The sequence below is a fragment of the Torulaspora delbrueckii genome, chromosome 2 (genome assembly GCF_000243375.1).
Source record: "Torulaspora delbrueckii CBS 1146 chromosome 2, complete genome".
NCBI classification, from domain to species: Eukaryota; Fungi; Ascomycota; class Saccharomycetes; order Saccharomycetales; family Saccharomycetaceae; genus Torulaspora; species Torulaspora delbrueckii.
Window position 1 is genome coordinate 1,159,015 of NC_016502.1, and position 17,003 is coordinate 1,176,017.

The following is a 17,003-nucleotide window of genomic DNA, read 5'->3' on the forward strand; positions in this document are numbered from 1 at the left end:
CAATACTCGTTCACTTGAGTTGAGTAGTTTCCGATTAGACAGAATGTTGTTTGGCCTCTTTCTGTAGTTGTCTCGACCGTTCAAAGTAGAGGTTCGGATGTGTTATGTGCGTCTGGTCGTCGACTTTGCGGGACGAACCATGCGTGTACTCGAAAACTTGCGTGCATGCGACGGTGTACTCGGTGCGATGGCATGAATCGAGCACTGATGTGACCTGCGTCTTTGTGAGTTTCATCGCATTGAGCTCAAGAGAGAGGGTCTCTGCGTTCCAGTCCCTGTAAGGGCATCCGTGGAACTCGCCTCGAGCGGGACGGGGTTTCGAGAGGATTGTGCGACAGTCCCAAGGCTTGTAATTGATCCGGGTGCCCTCAAGGCCATAGTTGTGGCGGAAACTGTAACGGTACTCTTTGTTAAACTTATCTACGGATAAATGACCGCCATTGGAGGTGAAGGCATCGGTCCAGAACTTCATGGCTTCATCTGCGCTGAGTCCGATACCTTTCAAGAAGAAACTCAGCTGTTGACGACCGTTGTAACGCAAATGATGGCTGCTCTTGAGCCCTTTGAGCAAGTTCTTGGCGCACAATGGGTAATTCTGACTTATCTCTGTGGAGTACACAGTCTTCGCGTTTATATCACCGTCCTGCTTATCAAATTCTCCTTGTTCGAAATCGGAAATTGTGTAACCGGAAGATAAATGGTGTAGGATTGGCATCAAACGATCGTCCTCGTTCAAATGGGGCAGGTTGCGATACGTGGTGCCTAGTTCATGAGCTAATCGGGTTGAAAACTCGCCTGAGATTAGGTTTAGCTGCTGGAACTGCGGAAGGTATGCATATCCACCTTTCAGGAACACTTGCCTTGTACCAACGAGTTCAATAACGTTTTCAAATGGTAGTTTAATAAACTTTTCTTGTTTGAAATAACTTTGGCGTTGATTCTCATCGCTCAAGTTCAATTGGAATTGTAGTTGTGAAGAGATTGTTTGGTAAAGCTGCTGTGACAAATCCCTCTTCTCTTCGTCACTGATGAATTGCAATGACGGTAGATTTAATGACTGTACAAATTTCGTTTGATCGTTACTGGTAAGCATATTGAAACGAATCTTGAATAGTAAGGTTTCTGCTCTAACGAACTTCTCTCTCAATTCGTTGGAGCGACAAAAACATAGTCTCAGAATGAAATGTGAATAATAGTCCTTCTTTCTATCTTCAAATTTGTCCGTATTGAATGGCATTAGTTTGGCCAAGTGCGGCTTAATGATTACCTCGATCTCTTTCATCGTCTTGTTTCTCGACACACACGACTCAATCTCCAGCAAAATCTTCAAACGATCGATTGCCCATATCTCAAATTGATCCAGTGTAATCTCACCCTGCGGTGGGAGCTCATAGAAAGACAACTTGGATGAGTATATGGTATCGTACAACTTCTTCTCGCCCTCGCTGGTGGAACCTAGAATCACGCTGCCTGATACCCCATCGGCCTCACTAAAGTTTCTTCTAGACGTAACACGCTTCTTGGTTTGTCTAAACATGATATATGATGGCTTGTGGTTGGATAAGAGGTAGTAAACGTCTAATCTTGTTAAAAAGTGGTGAAAAGTTAACGCGTCTTAGAGGCGATTTGGCGTTCTACCAAGCGACTACAGGCGACTACAGGCGACTACGGAAGAAACAAAATGATAATGACGAGTTCTCAAGATGGCTAAAATTGATTAGGACGTTGCTCAAGAGGAATTGCACATTCGATAAAAGCTTCAGCCTGTAAGCAGGCGCATTTGGCTGATAAATGAGAGACAAAAGAGAAAAGACTGTTTGGACGCCCTTCAAATTATCATATTTGAGAACCCATTGCAACTGATTAGCTAGCAAGCGTTTAAGAGATAACAGTATAAATACTAGTTAATCACCTTTTGAATCTGGCACTTTAAAGAGAGCAACCCAGACATTCGCCTTGTGTAGATTGCAAGCCTCGATAACTATAACAAAGCTCAGACCAGAGAGTCTGAGGAACAGTTGAGGATCGAATCGGTGAAGATGGGAGCCCAGAAGAAGAGTGTTGTCATTATTGGAGCTGGGATAGCTGGGTTGAAGGCAGCCTCGAGGCTCTATGAAGGTGGGATCAAGAACTGTGTTGTGCTTGAAGCTAGAGATCGAATCGGAGGGAGGCTATACACTATAGAAGGATATGAAGGACGTAAATATGACCTAGGAGCCAGTTGGCATCACGATACGTTGACCAATGCATTATTTAAAGAAGAAGCTCAGTTACCAGCATCAGAGAAGGGTCCACGTTACGTGTTCGACGACGATCATGCTATCATCATTGATGATCTGAGGGGTCGTATTGATATTGATCCTCAAATGAATTTGGAGATTATAGATAACGAGCTGAGCAGCTTCATGGATCACGAGTTTCACCAAAAGCTTGGTGTTCCAGATTGTTCATTCTACGAAATGGTGCTGAATTATTTATTCGAGAGGCGTCAGTTCTTGACGGATGACCAGATACAGTATTTGCCCCAGGTAGCAAGATCTCTTGAATTATGGCATGGAGTGGACTGGAAAATTTTAAGTGCAAAGGATACCTATTTTGGTCACTATGGCAGAAACGCAATGGTTCTCAACTATGACTCGGTTGTTTCCCGTGTCGCTGACAGTTTTCCTAAAGATTGGTTGAGGCTCAATACTGAGGTGGAATTAGTCAAGAAAGATGGCCAAATTACCGTTATAACCACACAGGGTGATGAGTACCGCTGTGATAATGTCATAGTGACTATTCCTCAAAGTTTGCTGCTCCTATCATTGAGTAAAGATGAGAGGCAACAAGGGAGGATTTCATTCGAGCCTCCATTGAGGGCTGGTATCGCAAATGCCTTGAATAGTATCCATTTTGGTTGTTTGGGCAAAGTCGTTTTTGAATTTGAAAAGTGTTGTTGGTCGACAGAACGATCCAGAATTCTTACTTTGGCACATTCCAATGACGATATTGTCAAACAGGTGAGGACAGCCACAAGTTTGTGTCAGTTGATTGACCTTGCTAAGGGTTCGCAGAAAAATGACGGCACTTTCAGTGCCTGGGGCCATCCATTGTCCTTTGTCAATTTAGCAAAGACGACTGGAGTTCCAAGTTTGGTAATGTTAATGCAAGAACCGCTGACGCAATTCATTGAATCTATTCGTGATGATAAAAACCGCGTCTTCCAATTTTTCCAGAGCGTGCTCGATAGGGTTATGATCGTACTAGGTAGTGATCGTTGTATCGATGGAATTGCGAAGGATATAAGCTCAAAGGATGCCCCAGTATTAAGAAATGTGATCGTAACGAACTGGAGTCGAGAACCATATTCTCTGGGAGCTTATACTGCGTGCCATCCTGGCGATGACCCTCTAACCATAGTCACAGAGATGATGGACGGTCAGGATTCCAGAATACGTTTCGCTGGCGAGCACACCATCATGGATGGAGCTGGTTGCGCCTATGGAGCCTGGGAAAGTGGTAAAAGGGAGGCTGAATACATCTTGGCCAACTCTCCAAAATAAAAGTTTTAATAGAATAATACAGATATTTACACGCATAATTTTGTTATTCCGATCAGACGTTAAACATTGAATTTACGACATCGAGATGGAAATTGCTGGCGTCAAGCAGCTGCGAATCATACACAGATATGATTTTTTCAAACCAATTGGTGACATCGATATAATCTAGCTGGGCCTCCGCCATCAACGGTACTTGCAACTTCAAAAAATCCCACCAGTATTGTGAAGGTATCAGTCGACCTTTGAAGTTAATAATTGTTTTCCTCTTTAGCGGCATGTTGAGTATACCATGAAACAGAATGCGATTAAATGCAATGATCTCTGTGGGATGTTCGAGACACTCCTCGCACTGGCAATCTTCTGCAGAACATTTGCAATTATTGGTACGGGGCATCGTTGTATTACTCGCCAACGTAGCCTCTCCAACATTCGTCAGAGGCACGCCACTCCGCTGTATATATGTGTTTAATTCTTCCTCGTTTCTATGCAGTAAGCAATTAGAACATTGACAATTACCATCCTTACAGGAGCATTGAGTACTGAGGTATATTCCCCTATGGGTCAACAACTCGAACATTGGCTTTCCACCTTGATAGTCATCGATTTGTGCCTGGTCCATCATTGGAGCCGAACTTATCCTGCGTGCATTTTTCCAAATATCATTCTCACTCAACTCTAGCTTGGGCTCAGGTGTAGATTCAATTGTATTCTTCTCCGTAACGTGACTGCACGAACACTCCGTTGTTGCACTAGGATTCTTCAAAGCAACAGAGTTCTGCCGTAAGAATTCCTTCTCTGAAATATATCTGTAAACCGGTTTGCCGTCTTCTGTGGTGCCACCAGATGATCCATCTTCCTCTACAATAATTTTTAGCTTTCCATCAATCAACACAGCCTTCTGCATACGAATCGTCCTCAGAAACAGGATCGGTTGCTTGTTCATCTTTTCACATTCCTTACTTGCATCACCTCCGCTATCGCCACAGCCATCGCAAGCTGGTGAGTTCTCGTCGGGAGTAACCTGAGACTCCGTATCCACTATAATCACCTTCCTAATGTCCAGAGATGCGTGTCTACCCCTGCTACGCACTTTGACCAGCATCCTACTTGTATGACGACAAGTCGACGACCTGTGACCCCTTATGCACGAAACGCAAGCGTATTTTTCGCCATCATAGATTATCATCCCTCTATCACCAATTCTAGCCTGAAACAATGACCTCAGGAGGCGAATTAACACTAAGAGGTTGAACTCATCGATCATTGAGCTGCTTCTTCATGAAATATTGATTTCAATGCTCTTCGTATAAAGTGATGACCTTATATCGCCTATGCTCATAAACCATCATTCCAGCCTTTAAGGGCACTTTGAAGCTTCATAGCAGTCAATCGGTGGTTTCGGCGGTTTCAAACCACTTATTCAATGGTCTTTTGCGAAGTTTTCTTCAATTGGTGCTTTTGTAAGGCGAGTTACATTAAAGGCGGGCTGAAATTCCATCGAAGCCTCACTGGAAATCGCCACTACAACCAAAAAGAACAGGCTCTATAAAGGCTTTTATATAATGTCGAAGACCGCTTCAAGAAGGCTGCTCAAGGAATACCAACAGTTGATCAGAGATCCTCCTCCAGGAATCCTAGCTGCCCCAAAATCTGAATCAAATTTGTTCCTGTGGGATTGTTTGATCCAGGGACCTCCAGATACACCATACGAAGGTGGAATATTCAACGCAAGACTAGATTTTCCAAAGGACTACCCTTTATCACCTCCAAAGCTCACGTTTACGCCCAGTATCCTACACCCTAATATCTATCACAACGGTGAAGTGTGCATTTCGATCCTACACTCGCCAGGTGATGATCCCAACATGTACGAACTCGCAGAAGAGCGTTGGTCCCCCGTTCAGAGTGTAGAGAAGATCCTGCTCAGTGTGATGAGTATGCTCAGCGAACCCAACATCGAGAGCGGCGCAAACGTTGACGCCTGCATCCTATGGAGAGACAACAGGCCTGAATTCGAAAGACGTGTAAAGACAGCGATCCTCAAGTCCCTAGGGTTCTAATCAGGGCCCGATGGGCCCTCGTAGTGACTAAATACCCATATAAGCCTTTACTGTAAGGCCTTCCGTCGCAAGCGACGTGCACTGTTCACCATTTTAACTCTTATGGAAGCACTAATTGATCTAAGCACCACGCAAGAGGCCTTTTAAATAGGTCAGTTGCTCGTTAATACGTCTTTGAAATCCAATGTTCGTGATGAGGCTGTTAGCTGCTTTGGCTAGCACATTTGCGTGTGCAAATGCTGTCTGGATTGACCTGAACAATACTGAATCGATCCATAATGCGAGTTCTTTGGTGGCAGTGGGTTTGATGGATTATTATACTGGTTTGCAATATGGTGAGACTATCGGTATGTTTTCGGATCCATACTATTGGTGGGAAGCTGGTGGAGCCTGGGGCTGTATGCTAGACTACTGGTGGTATATGCAAAACGATACTTACAACGATATCATTATGCAAGCTCTGTTGTACCAGGTTGGTACGCATAATGACTATGTTCCTTTGAATCAGTCTACTACGGAAGGTAATGACGATCAAGCTTTTTGGGGGATTGCAGCTATGACAGCAGCTGAGAGAAATTTCACTAATCCACCTTCGGATCAACCGCAGTGGTTGTATCTGGCTCAAGCTGTGTTTAACACTATGGCCCTGCGTTGGGATACAACTTCATGTAATGGTGGGTTGAGATGGCAAATCTTTATGTGGAATACTGGGTATGACTATAAGAATACAGTGTCGAATGGTGCTCTATTCAACTTGGCAGCTCGATTGGCCAGATACACGGGTAATCAGTCATACGTGGATTGGGCTGATAAAGTTTATGATTGGATGTATGGAGTAGGATTAATCTCTAACGGTAATTCGAGATTTGTCTATGATGGTGTTAATATTGCTCATAACTGTGCCAATATCACCGGTTACCAGTGGTCGTATAACCATGGTCTAATGCTTTCAGGCTGTGCTTACCTTTACAATATGACTAAGGATGAAAAATGGGGGAACAGAACATTTGAATATTTGAATTCTGCTTCCATTTTTTACAACAACAGCGTGCTATATGAAGTCGCTTGTCAAACCGTCAACAAATGTAATACAGATCAACGTTCCTTCAAGGCTTATTTCACCCGTTTCCTTGGTGTCACAGCGGAATTGATACCGCAGGCGAGAGACCAGGCTATGAAATGGATCAACGCATCTGCCCTTGGGGCCGCGCAGTCATGTTCTGGTGGTTATGATGGTCATACATGTGGTATCAACTGGTTTTACGATGGTTGGGACGGTATGTATGGTCTTGGTGAGCAAATGTCGGCATTAGAAGCATTGGTGAACACTCAGGCACTTAATAGACCTCCACCATATAATTCCACAAATGGTGGTTCGTCAACGGGTGACGGTGCAGCAGGTACAGAAGAATCGCCCACCAACTTGTCACCACTGGATATTACCGCAGGTTCGAGGGCGGGCGCTGGTATAATCACCTGTGTGATAGGTATTTCTATATTGAGTTGCGCCTTATGGTTGATATTATGAAGAGCATCATTTTAACGCATGGTCTGGACATTCAGGATTCGATAAATACGACATATATGTATACATTAGGAGTACGAACTTTTCTATAAAAACTTGTGGTTGCCGCCTCCAAACCCATATCAGTCCATACTAACAAACCGCTTCACAATAGTCTACAGTTATTCTGACCTCTCTTTCGAACCATTTCCATGCCAAAGCTTTAACCAATTCTTGATCCTGCGCACTGAAAAAATCAAGATCCATCTCACTTAGAGCAGAGAAAGGTACGGAAATCAGTTCATCTGGACCCTGAAGCTCATTAGATTCAATTATCGCTTTTAACCTGTTGTATATGCCAGTAGTTTTCCCGTGGAAATCTCCGACAATCTCTAAGACCATTTCAGCTTCATCGTCAGGTATAGTCTTTTCAGGATGCCTGTGCTCGTGATAAAAGGGCGCCACATACCCAGCAGTGGTCCACCAGTAAAACTCATCAATGAGGTATTGTGTCCAGGACACGGGTTCCACTGTCTGCGAGAGACGTACCTTCTCAGCCTCAGACATTTGCTCGCCCAGATAGCTCTGATAGAATGCTTGTAAGCATTCAAGATCATGTGGAGTGGCTTTAATGGGTATTCCTGAGCTGGTAAACAGACCGCAAACATCATCGTCATCCTGTTCTGTCGGGCCACTTGAAATCCTCAACACCTTGTCGTAAAGCTCAGTTTTACATGTTAAAATCTCATCACTGGTGCATGCTACGAAGCCTGCAAGCTTCTCCTCTCTCTCCAAAGCTTTTGCAACATTTGATGCCATCCTATCTATATCAGATATTCCTATCGTGAACAGTGGTCTAATAAATCGGTCCTCGTGGCGACTGACTTGAAGAGCATTCGGTACTGCAGACAAGAGCGACAAGCAGTAGGTCAAAGCATTACAAGCTTCGAATGATCCCCCTGGTGGATTTATTATCAGTATTCTTTCACCTAGCAGGCATGACTTCCATACCGGAAAAATCAATGGTCCTAACTTCCTTATCCAGTAAGGCAAATATTCGAGCATTTGAGGTCTACCAGCATCCTCAAGTCTTCTTGGAACATCTGGCGACAAAAACTCTTGGGCTAATTTCGCAGACCTTGATGGCATGGCTGTTCCATTGCCGTCATCTATCAAGCTATTACATTTGAAGTATTCTTCAAATAGATCATAGTTTTCAAAATTCTCCTCTGCTAGCCAATGTGTCAATAATTGCTGAAGATCATCAACATATGCATTTGCACCAATGAATTGAGTTGGCCACCAGCTGGAAACTAAATCATCTGGTATTCCACGCGCACTGAATTTGGGATCGATTATAACCCCAAGAGCGTACATCTTCACTTGATTCCTATCCACTTGACCAGATTTCTGTGCAATATCTTGACCATTCTGTTTATAGAAAGCCACGCCGTAATAATATTCGTCATCTCGAGCCCTCTTCGGAACTGCAAAGTTTATTACATCATCAGGAACTCCATGGACCCCAGATGGTAAAGATTTAAACTCAATGTTTTCCAAATCAATATCACAATTTGTCTCAGACCATTTACAGGACCAAACTGTTTCATTTCCCCTTTTCATTTCGAAATTACTCAAGAACATGAAACTGATCGGAACCCTCTTAAAGATTTCTGGCGAACCAGATTCATCTAATGACATCCTGTGATCTTGTCTTGTTGTTTCGTTATTCCTTGCAGTTGTTAGATCGGTTTTCTTGTCCTTCTCGCCGCAAAGGAACTCAATCACTCGAGAGAGTTGATCTTGTAAAATAATGAACGTTAATCTTAAATGGAGTAAAGTGTCACGAAGAAACTGCAGATGAGAGAGCACGAGAGGGTTTTGCATCAGGACATCGAAAGATGTGTCGAAATACTGCAGGAGTCTGTGGATGCCGAAGCAGCCAAAGCTATCTCAGTCTTCAGTAAGAAGACTTCGGATAACGAAGAATGGTTGAAAGACCTGAAGACAAAGTTCAAGCTCAAAGACAAAGTTGAACTAGAACAGTTACTCAGTCTTAAGAACAAACAGTTGGATCAGATAGAGGGAATCGAAAAAAAAATTGATTACTATGAAAGGCTGTGTGATGAACTTGAAGAATTTCAAGATGAGATCGAAGTCAAGATGAAACTAGAGCAAAGCAGAAGATCTCGTTTAAATAGTATACATGATTAAAACGTGTCGGCTATTTACCGACACAGAAACTAGAAAAGACCACACCTAAAACTTCTTCAATGCCAATTGTCTCTCCTGTTATCTTTCCGATACCGTCGGTTGCATGCCGTAAGCTCTCGGACGCAAGAACAACATCGTCCTTGAGTGACAAGAACTCTTCGATCCCGTAAAGAACGTCATTATTCAGTATTTCTTTTACTCTTTGGGATACAATGATCGGATCAGATTCATCGCTGCTATTAGACATCGCCTGAAATTTAGTGGTCAGTTCATCAACTAACTGATTAATACCTATGCCTGACAAGCACGATATTGGTATTATGGGAAACCGGCTGTTCGTTTCTCTCTTCAACTGATCAATGTACTTTTTTGCCTCTAGGGAATTCTCAAAGATGTCCATCTTATTAAGCACTAGCACAGTATCGGTGTTTAAAAGTTGAGGTGAAGATAAATGCTGCTTAAGACGGTCAGGTATAGGAGACTCATTTTGAGGGTCAACCAGTAGAAGGCATAGATCACATTGTGAGCTTTTTTTCATCGCTTTCTCAATCCCAAGTACCTCTATCTCATCAGATGAACCATCTCTGATTCCTGCAGTGTCGCAGATGATGACTTTGTATCCATTGACGTTGATAGCAACCTCAATAGCATCCCTTGTGGTACCAGGAGTCTGGGATACGATCGAGATGTCGTCTTTACTTATGGTGTTAATGAGCGATGATTTACCAGCATTAGGAGGGCCCAAAAGGACTGTTCTGATACCACTACGTAGTATGCTTGATCTCTCAATTTTTTTAATGAACTCCCTTATTTCATTGCGTAGTTGTTTGATATTAGACTCCACCGTCATTACTATCTTTTCAATGTCTTGAATCTCGGTATCATCTCCAAAGTCTATTATTGCTGTCAATTGGGCAACATTGGAAATGATTTTAGTCCTCCATTGCATGAACCTATCTCGGTTTTCTCCATTGAAGCTGGAAAGTGCACTTTTACGCTGGGTCTCCGTCTCAGCATCTATCAGATCGCGAATTCCCTCTATCTCAGTCAGGTCAAATTTCGCATTTTGAAAGGCTCTCTTTGAAAATTCTCCAGGATAAGCGTAACGTATGTTGTAGCCGGATCCCAGGTCATGTAATTCTTCAATTGCCTTCAAGACGCAACTAGTAACTGCTTTTCCCCCATGTAGATGTAACTCTAAAATATCCTCACCTGTGAACGTATTTGGAGAAGAAAAGAACAGTGTCAGAGAAGAATCTAAAACACCTTTCTTGTCAACTGATGAGTAAAGCTTCCTCAGAGATGCAATTCTTGGTTTAGGATCATTCTTGGATTTGGTGAGTTTATGATATATATATTTGGAATGGGAGCCGGATATCCTAACCACGGCTATGGCTGACCTTTGACCTGGAGGAGTTGATAATGCATATATTGTCGGCAGACCAACAGTGCTCAAAGTTGAATAGCGACACCTGGAAAAATCGAAGAGAGCATTGACCTTCGGTACTCTAATCATGCTAAACTTTTTGGTAGTCTAATAAACCTTTTCCCAAACTACGAAACCAACTAAATAGTGTAAATAGCAGTGATTTACGCAGTATTCTTCCAGAAGAGTAAAAAAGAATGGACAAGTCCGGAGTCGAACCGAAGACCTCTCCCATGCTAAGGGAGCGCGCTACCAACTACGCCACATGCCCATATTAAATTTATGTTTGAAATGAAGTATGAATAGGATATACTTTAGGATCGGCTACTTAATCAAAACAATAAACCACTCTTGGTTGATAGCCCCATAACTTAAGAATACTTTACTGGTGGGTATAATTCCGTGCTTAAAATATAAACTACTTAAAGGAATCAGAAATGTGGCTATCCAAAACGATAACCATTTAGTTAGTTTTTGCAGTAGTCACCGATGTTTTCTTTCCGGGCGCTTTAACGGCGCAATGCAGATCTCTCCAATGCTGGTCAAAGAGAACAAAATATTAAAACGGATAAACAAAAAAATCGCCTACACGAAGAGGTTGATAGAAACCAATTAGAAAGAAATCTAGTAGATTGCCTGAGCCTAATCCAAAGCCAATATTTCAAGTAATGCTTGGTGAAGGCTGAAACCAAGACAAGAGTCATCCAAAAATACTGTAATATTGATGAATTTTTTACGCTTAGCAGACCAGAATCTAATCTCAAGTTTCCAGTTCTTCAAGACAATCCACCTCCAAACTAATTTTAATTCAATAAGTATTAGTGACATTTTTTTAATCGGGTAAGAAGATCTAGAAAATTTTGCATGAAAGCTGAAAAGTGCTAGTTGAGGAAAGCTAGCTAAGCGAAAAAAGTGAAAAAAGTGAAAAAATGAAAAATTGAAGAGTGAAAAATCTGGGATCAGCCAGGCAATAACGATTAGAAAGGCGGTTGGAGGTTTTCGTGCTATAGATTCACCTACTACTCGAGTCTAATAGACAACTTTCAACTTCCTAGTTGTGCAGTATATATTAGGAATTGGAAATGTCTCAAATATCAAAAGTAACAGCGACATTGGTCAGCATTAGAGGACTGCCTGCATCTGGTATCATATCGACCGGCAGATCTACGCTAGTACCCCTGAAATCTAGAAGGATAATACACTCACAATGTGGTTTAAGACAGGAGCAATCGGTCATCAAAGGCACCGGCAATTTGAATGAGTACAAGAGTTACTATCGAGATTTGAAAAATACGATCGATGAAATTCCCGAAGAAGTAGCGAGTAAATCAGCTGCACTAGTAACTCTTCATAAGAGACTATCCCTGCCAAAGGATTTTCAGCTTTCAGTGCTAGCAAGATGTCTCACCTGTCGTTCATCCCAGCTACCTAGCGACCTCAGTGCGCCACGTCTTGGGTCGGCCTATGCAAGCACAGTTCCAGCTAACAATTTCTTTGACAACCATGGACTAAACATTTTTGGGAAGAACCTCTTAACCTATCATGTTACACATCAACTAATGAAGAAATATCCCAGACTACCAACAGTGGTGTTGAATGCTGCAGTAGACGCCTACATATCGCAGGATGTCTTGGCAAGTATTGCCAAGTCCTGGGGTATTGAAGCTGAAACGACTCCAGTAGTTGATAGGTTTTTGAAAAATGAACCAATACATGTAACTTTGGGCAAATTGCGTTTTCTCAATAACAGTTTGAACAAGCACGATGGAGTTGAATTGATATCCTCACAGAATTTCTCAGAAAATGCTGCATACGCTTTAGCCACAAGAAGTATAGTTGGTGCATTGTGGGCATCGACTCAGGACACTAAACAAAATTACGCAACGAAATTCATCGACGAACACATCTTGAGTAGAAAGCTCGATATTACAAGAATGTTCCAATTTGAGCAACCTACAAGGGAACTGAGCGCACTCTGTCGTCGGGAGGGTCTAGCAAAACCTATTTCCAAGCTTCTGGCCGAGTCTGGTAGATTATCCAAGGCGCCTGTCTTCATTGTAGGTGTGTTCTCTGACTCAGAGAAATTGGGTGAAGGTTACGGTTCCTCTTTGAAAGAGGCCAAGGCAAGAGCCGCTACGGATGCATTGATGAAGTGGTATTGTTACGAGCCAATCCAAAACAAAGCTCCCGTGATCGATCATGGGGCAGTCATTGTATGAATAAACGTACGATGCTTGCATACGCACGTCATATCTTTGTACATTTCACTTTTAAGCTTGTATATAATTATAAAGGTCACACAACTTGATGTAAATCCATATGCGATAACACTTTTCTTCACACAAACCTGTACTATACTTATTAATCACACAAACCTTGACGGGCGAGACAGTTCCAATGGATGAGATCCCTACGGTGACATTAGATAGACTAACTCTGATAGATGCCCATTACCAGTATGAATTGATCTGTGATAACGACAATGCTCGACCTTCCGGATGTTTGTTATTATTTGGCTGTGAATCCGGAAACAACCTAATCACCATAGAGAGGTGCATGAACGTTCCTTTGAAGCTGAATTATGTGGACGATTTTAACGCAACCTTTGAATACGATTCCAGTCAAGTTGATACTCGCATCAGTCTGCTTTACGTGACGAACCCTCAGTTAAAACCTCTAGGGATCATGGTATTCAACGATAAGTTCTACGACTATACAAAGATGGTAGAGAAACTAAAGGCAGAGAAGAAAGATATAAAGTGTCTTTTCGCTTATGAACCTCAAGCAGGTAATTGCGAGAAGCATAAACTATATTGCTACATGATGGAAGGCAAGCAGAGAGAAATCAAGTTCATGAGAATCGACTTCCAACTACAGAACATCAATATCGCTCTGGGAAAGGGAAGCACTGAGGCTAAAAGCACAGAGACTGTTACAGATGAAGAGGAGTTTGCTGATGAAAAGGAGAAAATAACCAAGTTGATCACCAAATTGGATCGAATCATAAAATATCTCGAGAGCTTGCCGAATAACGACTCCAAAATACTGAGAAAAGTTTCTATGCTTGTGATGCAATTGAAAAGACAACCAACCGAAGACATAGAGGAGGAGATTATGAACAAAGAAAGCGAAATTAACGCTCTCAATATCGCATGCGAACAATGGGAAATTGGCACGTCAAGATACTTTGAGGACAGTATTTAAAGATTGCATCATCATACTAAAAGTCTTCTGAGTCCACTTATTATCTGCCATTTTCCCTTTTCAGAATCATATTCGCAGCCTAAAAGCCTTTTATTGGTTACCGGACATCTTCCTTCATTATTCGGCAAGTATTCAATGGCACATGGATAGCAAGTTGCGTAACCAGTCTCCAGAACGGCGGGATTTTGGATAAGTTTATGACATATCGGACATGTATCAGTTGATCTATAAGTGACTTCATCGCTGTTATTAGCTCTCGGTATATCCTTGTCGACGTCGTTGAGTTTCCGTTGCAGCTTTGCCGTCAAATCCTGAGTAGTCCACCACTGATATACTCTCAGCATGAAAATGAATGCAGGGAAAGCTTGTGAACCGGAGTATGACAGTATTTGGCTTAATTTAGTTAAAGCGAGACTGCATTGGTGCCAGAGACTGTAAAAATTCTGCCTTGGCAACCTATTATTATCGAGTACGGTTTTCCTCTGTGATATTGTAGACGATGGTTCCAGCGGTGAGGTTATCCTAGTGTATTCAATATTGAAAAGATACTGCAAGAAAGATACCGAGCCAATTCTGCCGCTGAGGAAAAACAGCTTTGTCAATAGATCTAACAAATATATTGTTTTCTTGATCAACGGATAACCTTGTTCGATGATCCAAGCTTTAATCTTGTGAGGTTTATTGGCCGAAAATGCAGACTGTGCAAGGTATTTAGAGTGCAAATCGTCCAATTTCTGTCTGACATACGGCAGTATGATCTTTTCTAGGAAAACGATACGTTGCTGTTTAGCACTCAAAGTCAAACCTTTTGGCCAGTAATTAGACTTGCCTGGAGCATTGGCCTGAGCATTGACTAAAACCTTATTCGTACTATTAAACCGTTTCAAACCGTAAAACTTGTCAACAAAAGTAGAGTTATAACGAGAGATATGATACCACTCAATGGATCCTTTTAGTAGCAAATCAAACCACTCATGGAAGTAATTGTTGATTTGCAGTGTAAATCTTGAAGGATTCCGAGCGATCCAGTAGTTGACGATTAGGTACCTGACCGATGCCGGTAGTAATGTATCAATCTCCTGAGACGATATGACTTCAAAAATCGTCGGGTATAAAGTAGCTATCGATGCAGTATCATTCTGAGTACTCGGAAGGTTTGAATAAAAGCTCATCACGTATCTCTGTTCAATCCTTCTTATTTGTATAGTATGCGGAGTTGGTAAACTTTGGCGCGAAGTTAAAGGCGTACAAGTCAAAGCCGATGAGATCGTTAAAATATTGAAAAGTCTATATACAAACATTACGGCCAAGCTACCTGTTATGAATCCTATTTTCCAGCACAGAAGCAAATAACTGCCCATTTACCACTACAACACCACCATGAGCCCTGACCAGGGTGATCCTTTTCCCACAGTTCGGTCAATTTCTCATCAAGACCATTGGGCAAAGCAACCTGAACATCCGCCTTGGCGGTTCTCAAACTCAAAGAAGTAATACCATTTTCAGCCAGTGGTCCAATGGCTTTCGTCCATGGAGTCGTACGTGCCCATTTCCTATCACCCACGAGCTTTCTATAATTCAAATCACCTTTAAAGATCACCAGGTCGGATTGAACCAAGTCCCTATGAATCTCAGCACCGTGATATTTCTTCTCCGATGCGTCAATGCACCAGAAATCCAAATCAGTAGTCCAAAATGAGTCCTCGCGAACTTCAATTTCACCCTTGGAAACATGGTTCGAAATAGTATCTGCAAAATGATCCAAAGCTTCCTGAGATGCCTTTTCCGCAACTGGGAAAAACTTTCTATCTTTCAAATCCTTCAACAAAAGGTTGAAATCCTTGATCATCACGTCACTGACCATATAAGGAATGTCCTTTGCATGGAAAATACACTTGCTGGCTAATTTTGTCTCCAACAGGAACGCGGCAAGCATCAAGTCCGCATAAAGCTCGAAACCAGAGTTATCCAAAACAAAATCCACTCTCTTCCCACCGGACCCACTTTTAAGTGAGTCCCAAGCTTTCAAAGTATCGTTGACCAAGATCTTCGATTCAGATTCCTGTCTAACTTTTGCACCCTGAATAGACTTAATATCCTCAATAGTAGCATCGGTCAACAACGACAAATCCGTAGCATTCCCCCACAAAGAGATATCCACAAACTCCTTAAACAACAATTTCATCGCTTCCTCATCCTCACCGATCTGCTTCAACTGTTTACTCAATGCCACAAACCGAACCGCCAATTCCACCACACCATACAAAGAAGATTCAAAAGTCGACTGCTTCAATCTATCAAAGATATCGAAATCGGCCCACAAAGGTTCAAAACGGAAAAGAACATTAATCCTCCTATACAAATAAACCTCCGCAAACAACCATTCTGCATGGAACCACGTAACTTTACCCTTTCTACTCAGCTCTTCATTAAACGACCCTGGAATCTTGGCAACCCTAACTTCCTCATCGGTAAACTGTCTCAACTCTTCATCATTCACAATACTCGACCTCAATTCAATCAATTGTTTCCTAATAATCTCACCCTGTCTCACACACTCTTCATCACCCACTATCGCTCCTATAGCCGTGCCCATGTCATCGATCGCATTTTGTACAATTATCGGCCAACGGGCATTGGCAGTATATTCCCCAAAAGTACCCTTATCATCAGTACTAAACCTCTCTGGCAATGTCATCTTTGCTCTGTTCCTGTTAGCCAATTCATCCATATAAAACCTATATTCTGGGGAATAATCCACTATATATACTACTACCATCAACCGCCGGAGATTAATTTTTAGTCATCCGGGGCTTACCTCCGCCCCAATCGACAGCCTGCCCCTCTCTTCGGCTTCCACTATTTCTCGAGCACCCTCGGCTTCCACTTCTTCCTCAGCTTCCACTATTTTTTTTTTTCTATTTTTTTTCAACGTGGCAGCTCGAGCCAATCTGACGTTTTTTTTTCTTCATCTTCTAATCACCACATTATTGAACAAACCTACGAACGACTGACATCTTGTGAGAGTGGACATATGGTATGACTAGCAG

General features: G+C 42.3%; 12 protein-coding genes and 1 non-coding gene across 13 annotated transcripts; 6 read left to right on the top strand and 7 right to left on the bottom strand.

Annotated features, from left to right (window-relative positions):
• Positions 1 to 34: 34 nt before the first annotated feature.
• Positions 35 to 1,537, bottom strand: PRI2 (DNA primase subunit PRI2; the record flags this gene model as incomplete). Its single annotated transcript, XM_003679946.1, has 1 exon — positions 35 to 1,537. The coding sequence occupies one exon, from the start codon at positions 1,535 to 1,537 to the stop codon at positions 35 to 37; it is 1,503 nt and encodes a 500-aa protein (XP_003679994.1).
• Positions 1,538 to 2,039: 502 nt separating this feature from the next.
• Positions 2,040 to 3,545, top strand: FMS1 (polyamine oxidase; the record flags this gene model as incomplete). Its single annotated transcript, XM_003679947.1, has 1 exon — positions 2,040 to 3,545. One exon carries the CDS (start codon positions 2,040 to 2,042, stop codon positions 3,543 to 3,545), a length of 1,506 nt encoding a protein of 501 aa, XP_003679995.1.
• Positions 3,546 to 3,597: 52 nt separating this feature from the next.
• Positions 3,598 to 4,809, bottom strand: MAC1 (Mac1p; the record flags this gene model as incomplete). Its single annotated transcript, XM_003679948.1, has 1 exon — positions 3,598 to 4,809. The coding sequence occupies one exon, from the start codon at positions 4,807 to 4,809 to the stop codon at positions 3,598 to 3,600; it is 1,212 nt and encodes a 403-aa protein (XP_003679996.1).
• A 298-nt stretch (positions 4,810 to 5,107) lies between these two features.
• On the top strand, positions 5,108 to 5,605 carry UBC7 (E2 ubiquitin-conjugating protein UBC7; the record flags this gene model as incomplete). Its single annotated transcript, XM_003679949.1, has 1 exon — positions 5,108 to 5,605. The coding sequence occupies one exon, from the start codon at positions 5,108 to 5,110 to the stop codon at positions 5,603 to 5,605; it is 498 nt and encodes a 165-aa protein (XP_003679997.1).
• Positions 5,606 to 5,789: 184 nt separating this feature from the next.
• DCW1 (putative mannan endo-1,6-alpha-mannosidase) lies at positions 5,790 to 7,133 on the top strand (the record flags this gene model as incomplete). The annotated part of the gene is made up of 1 exon (XM_003679950.1): positions 5,790 to 7,133. The coding sequence occupies one exon, from the start codon at positions 5,790 to 5,792 to the stop codon at positions 7,131 to 7,133; it is 1,344 nt and encodes a 447-aa protein (XP_003679998.1).
• Positions 7,134 to 7,262: 129 nt separating this feature from the next.
• ANR2 (Anr2p) lies at positions 7,263 to 8,810 on the bottom strand (the record flags this gene model as incomplete). Its single annotated transcript, XM_003679951.1, has 1 exon — positions 7,263 to 8,810. One exon carries the CDS (start codon positions 8,808 to 8,810, stop codon positions 7,263 to 7,265), a length of 1,548 nt encoding a protein of 515 aa, XP_003679999.1.
• Positions 8,811 to 8,969: 159 nt separating this feature from the next.
• BLI1 (Bli1p) lies at positions 8,970 to 9,323 on the top strand (the record flags this gene model as incomplete). Its single annotated transcript, XM_003679952.1, has 1 exon — positions 8,970 to 9,323. One exon carries the CDS (start codon positions 8,970 to 8,972, stop codon positions 9,321 to 9,323), a length of 354 nt encoding a protein of 117 aa, XP_003680000.1.
• A 10-nt stretch (positions 9,324 to 9,333) lies between these two features.
• Positions 9,334 to 10,839, bottom strand: MSS1 (Mss1p; the record flags this gene model as incomplete). Its single annotated transcript, XM_003679953.1, has 1 exon — positions 9,334 to 10,839. The coding sequence occupies one exon, from the start codon at positions 10,837 to 10,839 to the stop codon at positions 9,334 to 9,336; it is 1,506 nt and encodes a 501-aa protein (XP_003680001.1).
• A 108-nt stretch (positions 10,840 to 10,947) lies between these two features.
• Positions 10,948 to 11,020, bottom strand: TDEL0Btrna12A. Its single transcript has one exon. It is a non-coding gene; the product is annotated as a tRNA-Ala (tRNA).
• Positions 11,021 to 11,831: 811 nt separating this feature from the next.
• MRPL3 (mitochondrial 54S ribosomal protein mL44) lies at positions 11,832 to 12,968 on the top strand (the record flags this gene model as incomplete). The annotated part of the gene is made up of 1 exon (XM_003679954.1): positions 11,832 to 12,968. One exon carries the CDS (start codon positions 11,832 to 11,834, stop codon positions 12,966 to 12,968), a length of 1,137 nt encoding a protein of 378 aa, XP_003680002.1.
• A 178-nt stretch (positions 12,969 to 13,146) lies between these two features.
• CSI1 (Csi1p) lies at positions 13,147 to 13,953 on the top strand (the record flags this gene model as incomplete). The annotated part of the gene is made up of 1 exon (XM_003679955.1): positions 13,147 to 13,953. One exon carries the CDS (start codon positions 13,147 to 13,149, stop codon positions 13,951 to 13,953), a length of 807 nt encoding a protein of 268 aa, XP_003680003.1.
• Positions 13,954 to 13,964: 11 nt separating this feature from the next.
• Positions 13,965 to 15,125, bottom strand: PEX12 (ubiquitin-protein ligase peroxin 12; the record flags this gene model as incomplete). Its single annotated transcript, XM_003679956.1, has 1 exon — positions 13,965 to 15,125. One exon carries the CDS (start codon positions 15,123 to 15,125, stop codon positions 13,965 to 13,967), a length of 1,161 nt encoding a protein of 386 aa, XP_003680004.1.
• A 155-nt stretch (positions 15,126 to 15,280) lies between these two features.
• Positions 15,281 to 16,651, bottom strand: TDEL0B06650 (putative methyltransferase; the record flags this gene model as incomplete). The annotated part of the gene is made up of 1 exon (XM_003679957.1): positions 15,281 to 16,651. One exon carries the CDS (start codon positions 16,649 to 16,651, stop codon positions 15,281 to 15,283), a length of 1,371 nt encoding a protein of 456 aa, XP_003680005.1.
• Positions 16,652 to 17,003: the final 352 nt, after the last annotated feature.